General features: G+C 39.3%; 1 protein-coding gene across 1 annotated transcript; it reads right to left on the bottom strand.

Annotated features, from left to right (window-relative positions):
• Positions 1–765: 765 nt before the first annotated feature.
• On the bottom strand, positions 766–9209 carry LOC111666762 (SWI/SNF-related matrix-associated actin-dependent regulator of chromatin subfamily A member 2). The gene is made up of 7 exons (XM_023422221.2): positions 8965–9209; positions 8769–8809; positions 6638–6867; positions 4802–4907; positions 2244–2345; positions 1917–2061; positions 766–1752 (listed from the first exon to the last, which is right to left on the bottom strand). Exons 1-7 carry the CDS (start codon positions 9035–9037, stop codon positions 1619–1621), a joined length of 831 nt encoding a protein of 276 aa, XP_023277989.2. The 5' UTR covers positions 9038–9209; the 3' UTR covers positions 766–1618.
• Positions 9210–11567: the final 2358 nt, after the last annotated feature.

The following is an 11567-nucleotide window of genomic DNA, read 5'->3' on the forward strand; positions in this document are numbered from 1 at the left end:
CTACCAAATTCTCCCCATTATATATGATTGCTGTGACGCACTTCGTCCACCCACAGCAGAACGTCTTGCAGTAAAATTTTGAGTCCATTTCAGCCAATTTCCTACTATTACTATTTATATATATTTAAACATTATACATATATTAAGTTGTTTTGAATTCTTGAAATAGATTTAAAGATTTCACTCAAATAAAATGATCACTTGAGAGTTGCTGTTAAGTAGGTATAAGTCCCTTGATAAATTTAATACTTATTGCTCACACACAGCAAAATCGTTTCTATTGTTAAGTTAGCACTTTACAGCATTCTTAAGTGTACCTGTTACATGTTTTTCATGTGGTCTTTTATAATAATAATAATAATAATAATAATAACAACTTTTTTATAGCGCCTTTCAAGGTACCCAGATGGTGTACAGAATGTGTAATATCCTTATCAACTGCTGCATTAAATACATAAGACTTCAAAGAAAAGAACTGGTGCATCATCATCTGGTTCCACACATAAATAAAAAAGTGACACTATTACTTTAGCATGTGTAAAAAACACCTGTAGCAACCACAGTCATAGAGGGCGAAACAGCTCTCTTGCACCACCTATTGGTCCATTGTCAAAAATACATGTCATATGCAGTATTTATGCTCAAAGGCAATAATGCTGAGACTCACAGTTAATATAGAGATTAAATCTGCCAAACATGATAATACTGGCACCTGGCCACTTTATAAAAGTGTGACAAGTCTTAATAGTAATCATCAACCAGAGGGACTTTTTGATAAAATTTATTTCGCGACGTGTTTAAGTGATACATGTTTCCTGGGATTGTCTTAACAATGATCCATCCTCCCCAACAACTGGGAGAGTAAATGAAAAGCAATTAAGTTTTTACTTACTTTTCACACAGACTGTACAATATGTTAATATACTGTGGCACAAGGGATACAAATGTTCAGCTTGAGTACCCTTGATTAGACCCAAACTTATTCCATCAAGTATCAGAAGCAGACAAAAGCCATACTATCAGTACACGTATTAAGTGTATATCAAGTCTCACTTATTTTATTTATTTTTTTTTTTTATCAAAGATGTATAATCTCTAAAATCCCATTCAGAGATTTCAAACACAATTACAGTGTTAATTTGTTCTGGTTTTCTTTAAAAAGACCTTCCTGTGTGCTTCGGTTCTCTAGCCATGAACACATCTACATCGTCATCTGGAGGAGCACAGCTTCAGGAGAGATATACAAATCATGCTCCAAGACATATGAAGGCATTTCATACAATCAAATATATTGATTAAAAACAGTCAGTGAAACTGGTTGTTTTACATAATATCTGCAGAAGCAATCACAGGGACTAAGGCAGATAAAACGGAAAGTAGAATTATTGTAAGAGACCAGCTAAATCAAAAGAACAGCACTATGTGCAGCAAGACGTGTTTGAGTGGCGTGAGTCATCTAAATGAAAAAGCATTATTCCATAAGTGCCTCTCTTTGAGTGGCTCTTCCAGTTTTATTTTCAAAGACCTTTCTTCTGCTCAGAAAATGAAGAAACCAATGAAAAGGGATGTGGCAGTGAATAGACATGAACGAGTACAAAAAAATGGAGGGCCTTTCAGTTCAACCCTCATCTTTTGTGGTGTTATCCTCTAGATCGTCATCACTGTCTAAATCACTGTGGAGCCTCTTGGCCATGGTATTTCTGCTTCTCTCCTCCTTAGTCCCCTTCTTTAGCTGGACTGGTAATGGTTTCACTGGTTCAAAAACAAAAAGAGAGAAAACATGGTTACTCTTAACGTAGAACTTTCTTTTTAATTTTTAAATTCCTAAAGTCGGGTTGTTAAATGTAAGAACAACCAGCAAACAATAATTTGTCCTCATGTGCATTTATCTTTTCACTGTTTGTTTCATCTCTCACCTGCCGATGGAACAAACTGGTCTTCAGCTCTGCCGCCATTATCGCTGTGACCGGCGCGAACCGTCTCTTTCTGTTCCTCGTCTGTGACGATTCTCTGTCTCGCGCTCTCGAAAACAGACTTAATCACAATTGAATCCTCGTAGATCTTCAGTGGTAAACAGAAACACATGCAAGCAAACACACACACACACACATGCACGCACGCACGCACACACAGATAATCAGAGCCACATCAAGATCCAAACCCATTTAGCAGCACCATGATAGAATGGAGACTGTGAAAAATAATTCTGTTGCTTTCAAGAGAACAAATTCCTCGGGTTTCACCTGAGATCCCTCCAGGTTGTAAGTCTGAGCGTTGTGACACAGGAGGAAAATGTCCTTCTCTAAATCCCCCACACTTCTGTACTTGTGATTACGCACACGTTCCTGTGAAGCAGAGGGTCAGTATCAAACCTTAATGCGACCGTTGCAACAAAGCCATCAATAAACCATTTCATATTAGTATTCTCACAAGGTAAAACAAAAACCCGGGCAAGTGTCCCGTCTCCAAGGACACGTTACTAAATACTTTTTTTTCTCTTCTTTTGTCTCTTTCTTGTACATTAAATATAAAGCTAGAGCTAGCAGCTAATTAGCTTAGCTTAGCATAAAAACTGGAAGCGGGGTAAACATTTAAGTTCGCTCTATCTGAAGGTAAAAACAAAAAGAAGAAGAAATCCACCTGGCAGCCCCTCTAATCCTCACTAATCACCATGTGTGACTAATGTCAGATCATTAGTTCTCTGCTGAAGGACAACAGGTAACTCTAGCAAGCACAATTTCAACAACAACCACCTCAGTGTTGCGTGGACACACATTTCAAAGGTTTTGAGTAAGATGAGAGTGAGTAGATGTTTTCATCAATTTTTTAATCTTTTGGAGAGACCAAACCTTTGATGTTTCACTGAACCAGAACCTTACATCTGAAGTTTTCTGTAGCAAAACATGTTCCATGAAGCCTTACCTGTGTTTGTGGCTTAGTTTTGCCTGATGAGCAGGATGTTTATCATGTTATGCCACTTATTTCGAGGTGAATACTAGTACCTAGTAGATATATATATATATATATATATATATATATATATATATATATAAATTACAGTAGGTAGTCTTGTGGAAAGTTGCATGTGAAATACTCTGAACATAATAACATAATAAAAACACACAAAACACTGATGGGTTGAGGATTGCTAAAAATATATTGTACAATATAGGTGACAAGCAAACTTCATCACCAAAGTCTCAAAGTGGAAACAAAACTTCCCCTCTTTATAGTTTTCTTGGATACAAAGCTGAGGAATATGATTGGCTCTTTGTCCAAAAACATCCTGATATTAACCAATTATAATAAGCCACGAGCCGTCCACACGCTGTCCACGGGCCAACATGAACTGACCACATGCATAAGATTCACAGGATTACAAGGGGCCTCTGCTTCGTGATAACAAAGAACATCTGGTTTCACTTTAACATCCCTCAGCTGCTCTTCCCCTCGAAGGATAGAAACATAAATAAATAAATGATAAAGAAATGTTTCATGCTAATTTTACTTTCACAGTAGCTACTAAATAAAGCTACTGAGCAAGATTTTTCTACTTGTCTACTTGGTGGCTTCGCATTCATGTCAGATTTTATTATTTTTGGAGTTGGGCTCGTTGGTGGTGTCATTCAGATGCGTTGGTTGGTTAGCGTGTTGCTTATAGCTTTTTGTTTTTTGGTTTGTGTGTGTCATACTTTATTTTTACCCACTCTGTAAATGAATGAAGACGCAGTGTTCTTTCTAGCTGTTGGCATGACTTGCTCTAGGGATGGGAGGCTTTTCCAGACTGACATTTCTCAACAAATCAGACGGATTGCCATGAAATTTGGTACAAACTCGAAATGATGGTTTCCAGAGGAGGAATCCTAAGGACTTTCGCGATCCCTCGACTTTTTCCTGTACCTCCTCTGGGAGGTTGACATTTGTGTTATTGCGTATAATGTCTTGAATTATTGGATGGATTGACATGAAACTGGTAAATACGATACATTCGTGTTCACATTCACGTTCTCCTCAGGACGGGATGTAATCACTTATAATCCACTTTGTTATCTGGAGCTGTCATCAGGTTAAAGTTTTAATTTGTCTAATACTTTCCAAGTATCTGCAAAATTAATGACATTCCATCAGCCTCGGCTTTACTAAATGTAGAGCTAATTAGCAAATTTCATGCTAACACACTAAAATAAGATGCTGATGGAAAACATTAAAAATGCTAAATTTCAGGATGTTTACACTGTCACTGTCGCTCAGCTCAAAGCACCATTGTGCCTAAGTACAGCCTCTTAGAATAAAATAACTAACATACAATATTAATTAAAAAACACATCCATTGTTGTCACCTCCATCAAGTGTCAGGTGCCTCAAACCACAAAAAATAATAACAAGTCTTTATATAACTCTAATCTTTTGAATTTGGGACTCACGTCATGTGACTCGACTCACTTCACTTCTGGCACCTGCTGCAAATCTTTCACTAGTTGCTGTGCAGTATTGTTCTTCATATTAAAATGTAACGTTTTTATGTTTATATTTAAAGTGTAAATATCACAAGATGCTAAGAATTTGGATCATTCAAAGAAATATGTCCAACACATCTAAGTCTGAGTGGTAGCGATGGTTCCTTTTAAAGTATTTCCAAACTGATGACACATGAGTATAATCTATTTGGCACCACACTGTACCTGAGCACTATTTTAGCTTCATCTCAATTACTATTTACAAAAAAAAAAGCGTTTGAATATTCAGGACAGACTCTTTTGTGTCTTTTGATGTATTATGTGTCCGTTGGAGTTTCACGTACCCTGATCCTTCTGAAGTCCACAGGCTTTCGGATCAGCTCGTAGTACTCAGGTACCTCCTTTTTAGAGGGAAGCTGCACAAAACCTTTACTGATCTGTCGACCCAACCTGGAAGCACAATGCGACAGATCACATACTCTCAGTTTATCAAGAAACAGTTTGATGATATTGTCAGTATATGGTTGAGATTTTCAGAAACACAGAACGGCCATGTTTGCTCCCAGTGTCTTTTATACTATAATAATAATAACTTATTTTATTATCTTCGGACAACAAATTCTAATTTTGTGGGGCTCATTCTCCTTTTCCAAAAACATCATTATCTATTTGAAGATAATGATTAAATCACTTTGTTATCTGCAGTTACCAATTTTTTTTCGAATCAGTGGTTAAATATCTTCTTATCTCTAGACAACAAGTTGTCACCATCCCAGGTTTAGTGCTACATTAATGTTTAGCCGGGCAGAATTGAAACAAACAACATTCAAATTATTATTAGGCAGGAATAGAAAAAATATTTAAAGCTAAACTGAACTTTCAGCTCAGTCCAGCAGCAAGTGGTGTGATGATGCTTAAACAGCCACTGCAAAACTTAAAAGATGCGACAGCCGGGAAATTGTAATTCTGAACCCTGATACTAGATTTATGTAATTAATTTTGATGGTATGAAATGCCTCCTCTGTTTTGAAGAGACTTTATCTGCACCGTCTACAAACTCAACAAGCCAATATACATTTCCCAATAGAGTATGAAGAGCGTCTACAGTAGAACAACAGGAATTATGTGTTCAGACAGAACGTGAGGCAAATGTTAGAGAGATGAAGTTTCAACTTCAACTTGAACAAAAAGTACGCAGGTATCCCGCAGCTTTATGAAAATAGCAAGAAAGCTGAACTGAACACAAACACACAGACACACTCCATAACACACGGTTGGTGCGTCCATTGTTAGCTACCTCTCAGCTAACGTCTGTACAGCTGGTAAAATGGATGGATGCTTTTTTTTTTTTTTTTTTTTTTTTTTAAATTTACTTTGATTTCTAAACAAAAACTGTTATTAGCCACGCTGTACTTTGTGTTTAGTAATTAGCATTGACAATGTAAGGCAGCATGCTGACATTAGCATTTAGCTCAAAGCAACACTGTACTGAAGCACAGCCTCACAGAGCTGCTAGCAAGGCTGCAGATTCTTAGGGGCCTTTTAAACAGAGATCCCACTATATTGCTGTTAAGACCCCTCGCTCTGCCGTCCTGGCATGACGTGTAACACCAGAGCGTTGGCATCCTGTCCCGCCATGCCGGCTCTCCCTTTTACACAGATGTTGATCCGGCTTTGTGAATCCCTCTGCTGCCGGTTTAAAGCCGGAACAACGATGGACCCGATTCTACGTTCATACGTTTCATACAGAGCACCGAGGTGGAATAAAGATACAGCACTCCTGCCTTTAACAGGCGGTTAAAAAAGACCTCACCTCCACCTCACAAACTATCTGCTAAAACAATATTAGACAAAGATTGAACATTTTGAAGTAACTATGTTATTAACTTGTTTTGTTGGGATTAAAGGTGTTAAAAATATGAGCATGAAAAACTGCACTTTTCTTCAGTATTTTGTGATAATGAATGAATGTTCATAATAAGTAATCTGATGTCTTCACTTATTAAGAACATTATGTTGTGAAAAATCTGTGTAAAATAAGAGTAAAAAGAGCTTCGAAGCTTCTGATAAAATGGCTTCGTAAAGATTTCTGTAAAAACAAAAACAGTTTTTTCATCAGCTTGTTCATGCATTTTTCTACTAACAATTATTATAATCCCCAAATTATTGAGCATCCTCACCCGTCCTTATAGTTGATGACCATGTCCACCAGCGTGTTCAGCGTTCTGGTGAGCTCAGGTGGATTTGGAGGCAGTTTCTCAGCTGGTGGGCGCCCTCGCTTCCTCTTGACCTTTTCGCCAGTTTCCTGCCCGGCCTGCAGCACTTTCTCTCCATGATGATCACCTTTACGCTTCTTCAGACTGATGTCCTCCTCCATGTCCTCCAGGGAGCCGTTCTCTCCTGCCTCAGGCTGCAGGAAGAGGGAGCGATGGGTGGGGACATCTAACAAACTCAAACAAACTTATAAGGGTGGAGTAAGGTGGCCCAAACACTGTGTGATAAAAACATGCACTGGACATATACGGACAAAGCCTGTAAAATTCTCACTCTGTTGTTCACTTCATATTTCAACATTACATGGACAAAAACAATTGAGGAATGGGAGGCAAGAAGAAGAACTGTGACTGATTTCTATTCATTTTAACTCTTTCCTTGACTTTCATGTGACAGTAACTGCTACACACAGTCTATGTTTTCACAGACAGAAACCTACAGCACTTCACACAGCGAGCTACAGAGTCCGAGTCTAACACCCTCAAATTAAAGCACTCACAATCTCCATCTAATTAGCAGCACTGGCTGGAGTTTAAGCATTCAGAATTATAGAGTATGGCTCTGTATTCAAATGAAAGAGGGTTTATTTATTTATTACAATAGCATCTGAATTTGCATGGACTGGAGCGATCCAACTGCTGCGCTGTCTCTGCAAATTTAGGACAGATTATTGTATCTGGAGGCTTTGATGTCAGATGATTATCGAGGGAAGGCACTTTTTTTTTTTCTTTTCTTTTTTTTTTCTTTCTTTTTTTTAAATTGCACAATGGATCTGAATAAATTTGAAGAAGCCATGTTCTACCAACGCACAGTCTAAAAATGCTAATAATGCAATAAATATTAATCCATATTTTCCCTGGTTTGCACTTGCCTTCATGCACAAATATGAGATTGCAACATGATTTTAGGTTTGTGGTTTTCATCAAGGGTGCCTGCTGCATCTCGTGTTATTATCGCTCCTTTTCGAATATCTGCAGCAAGCACAGTTTTTTCCACAAAGGCAATTAGAGGCCAGAAACATGAGTATGCATGCAGCAAGAACAGCTCCAGCAGCAGCAGCAGCAGCAGCAGCAGCAAACCGGCTGAGGAGAACAGGGAGGAAATAGAGAAGGCATGCTGTCCAATCCAAACAGAATATTGATGTATCAATCATATACAGGCTCACACAGCACACACACACCAGCATTCACATCGTATAGATAGAGCATGCACTTGGGAGCATGCATTTCTCAAGGACGAGGAGATGAAAGCATCCTGAAATATGACATTTTGCACACAGCCGGTCAGAGGAAGTGTAACAGCAGCATGCAGAGTTATTACTCAAAAACCATAACAATTCTCACGCCTGACCAAAAAAAAAAAAAAAAAAAAAAAAAAAAAAAAAAAAAAAAATAGGACTCATGGCACAACAGTAAAAATCAAAATGCATGCCTGCACTTCCCAACCACAAGACATGGCAGAGAATTGAGTTAGAGGACACAACACTAGAGAGGCAACAATAGAAATCCTGCTCATGATCGCTCGGCTCAAATGTAGGCTTTGAAAGCCCCGCTACTCTCTCTGAGGGGCTGCAATCGTTCCAGCGGAATACTGGAGGGATAGAGGGTAATCCTCAAAGATGTATAACACAGCTGAGAGCTGCCTGATTGACTGTGTATGTGTGAGTGGAAGGGTGTCAGTGTGTGTGCATGTGATGCTCCATGCCTGTGCTATCTCCTAACAAGCCTGCCTCTTCCCTGACTAATCTGGCAAAGATTCCCTCTCATCTGTTACAACACACACCTACACACTCCCTCTCTCCCCCTGCTCTCACTCACACACACACACTCACACACACATACACATACAGACAGACACGAATAAACTCACAGAGACACTCGCTCTCTTTCCCTTGCGCGCACACACACACACACACACACACACACACAAACACACACACTCGCACACACATTTTATCCATCTCTTCCTCTCTTCCCATGCGATGTAGCCTGGCTGAATCCTGAGCCCGAGAAGAAAGACATGGAGAAGGGTATTTACCTGACTGCAATCTGCAGGCTGGCTATCAGGATCGGCTGCAGCTGTGGGGGAGAGAATTAGCAAGCCAGCATAGCGGCGAGCTGCTAGTCTCTTCATCAGCTGATCACTCAGAAGCAGAGCCCAGAAGGGGGGAGAATAAAAGCGCTATGTTTTCATATACAAATCAATGGGCTGGGGGAAAATATAAATGCCATACCCATCTCCTGTCTGCAGCTCTCCGACGTCTTTTTCCTGACTCTGGAAGGCCCCGAGCTTGTCTCCCTCTGCATGTTTTTAATATCGACTGTTGCCAGACGTTTTTTTTTTTTTTTTCTTCTCTCTCTTCCTACCCTGCTGTTAAAGTTATCGGGTCCATTTTTTTTTTTTTATATTATTATTTTTTTAATTTCTGCATTGCATTTTTAGAGGGAGCGTGCCATTTCATGTCAACTCATGCAGGGATCTCAGACACAAACATGAGTCCAGCCTGCAGCAGCAACACGGATATTCATGGTTCATGGTGAGGAGCACGTTACCATGTGCAGCCGTCCCCCCAACCCCCAGAATTCCAGCATGGTGATTAATGCATAAATATTGACTCGGGTTACACTTAATTCCTCAGCCAAGACAGCAAGGGAAAAAAAAAATACCTCTGCAACATTGAGCTGTAACAATTGCAGCAACAACACAAAAAAAAAGTGTTTTTGTAGTTTGGACTCATATTCAGACACATCTGGTTTCTGTGAACCAATTAGAGTGTTTTTTTTTCCACCAGCATGTTGTGCAAAATGCTGCTGGAAAACAGCACACAATGTTAGGAGCTCACACCACAGGAAATGAAGGGTACACAAGAAAATAGGATTGAGGTAAAAGATCCAGTTGCATGTTCCCTCAAATAAAAGGTCAAACTCATAATGTTGGAGCGCCGTCCTTTAGTTTAATGTAGAAACTTGGAAAACTGTAGGACCAGAGCTGCTGGGACTCAGTGGAAACAGAGAAAAACACGTACATGGCTGGAACAGGCAATCCACTGCGGTACTTTTCATGCCATGCAGCTAAGTCAAGTGTTGGGGGGCCAGGACCATTTGTCATACTTAACTTTTACAGAGTGTACTTCTCATACTCTTCCAGCATTACTGTAGCTAGACTAAGCTGCTTTAAGCAAACATTTTAAATATACTTGTATCAAACACACTGATCTTTTAAATCTAAAGCCTCTGAAAATGTGGTTTCAAATCTCTCTAGACCATTAAATATTATCAAAATTGGCAGGGAAATCCTTAGTTTGTACTTATAAAAAGTTCAACACCAAAAAAAAAAAAAAAAAAAAAAAAAAAATCTCAATCTCAAGCTGCTTCCAACTCAACTGTGTCAGTGTGGTTTAATTTTTGGGCCACTTGGGGGCGGCGGAAACAAGTTGTGAACACAACACTTAACATATTATCACCTTTTATTATCACCCCTGGTGAACTTGTTAAACAGTTGCCTGTTTACACATCTAGCTGACACTGAGCAGTTAGTATTGGCTTGGTGTTATGTTTCTGGCTACCTGATGAATGTAAAGTTCAGTATTATCGCTCTCTAATAGCTCTGCTCTTAGCTGTGCTGGGAAGTCGGTGTACAGGGGTTGTTGAAGCTTTTTTGCTAAACAGTGGTGAGACTGGATCCCAACCAGCGCTGAGAGAAGCTATAAAGCTCTATAGAGCTGCTGGATGGAACAGCAGAGAGAGGTGATAACTCTCTGTGGGGTTTGGATCTGTGTTTATTATGAAAATATTGTTTATAGCCACTTTAAGTAAACATTTTCAGGGTATCTGAATGAAACTAAAGGCTCTAAATGTCTGGACCAAATGGCAGTACATCTTATGGTGCTGCAGTTGAATGAGTTCATTCTGAGGCCTCTTCCACACTGAGCCAAAACTTACACTCACAAACTTCCCTCTCATTAAGTTGCCGTGTCTTTTCAGGATGCCAGAAGAAAACCGTAAATCAGCCAAAGTCTTCATTTCTCAACTTATTTTTTTTTCATTAACATCTGTATGCTGTGATGAATTCTTGTATTATTATGTAAGGATTCACAGCAGGATTCAGTTTCATGACATGACACATTTAAAAATGTCAGTTGCCAACTATGTAACACAAGTGGTCTGTATCAGCTGTATTTGGACATGATTGTGTCTTACAGTGAGAAGAAGTGAAGAACTTTTAAACACACAAAACATACACAAAAAGCTGGACCACTTGCAGGCTTAAAATAATAAATCATTAGGCAGCAAATTAATCATTAGCCAGTAGATGTCATGAACATGCAACACACTGGAGTGTAGACAGTAGGACTGTGCACACTGAAACCCTGTTTGTTGATGGTACAACTTGGCTCAGTGTGCTGGGTGATAATCTGCATGATATTATGACTACTCATTTCCTTGCATGCAAGCTTCATATGACATTTATTACCGTTTTAAGAAATGAAAAACAAATGGGAGCTCTCCTCTGGTTCTCCTTTCGAATGTGGCTCACATGACAATCCGTTCTAATAAGTTGTAAGGTGTAGCGGAGTCTCTACTGAAATAATAAGAGACCGAATGTGATGTGACTGTATTAGCAGTGAAACAGAGACATCATGTCAGTATTATGTTCTCAAGAACCACTTGCTCAAAACCGCTGTTACCATGGCAACAGCAAATTTTGATGGTGGACCTTGTATATCATTGTGTTTTATTGCTGTTGCTGGGAAATGACTCAGTGCTCTCAGCCACGCATGCACAAGCTCGCAGTAATGGAACACAGTGATACGTCGGGGAGGCGGAGGGGGGTGGG

Source organism: Seriola lalandi, unplaced genomic scaffold (assembly GCF_002814215.2).
Source record: "Seriola lalandi dorsalis isolate HSWRI2012SDOR001 ecotype SW California unplaced genomic scaffold, Sedor1 jcf7180002054680, whole genome shotgun sequence".
Taxonomy (NCBI): domain Eukaryota; kingdom Metazoa; phylum Chordata; class Actinopteri; order Carangiformes; family Carangidae; genus Seriola; species Seriola lalandi.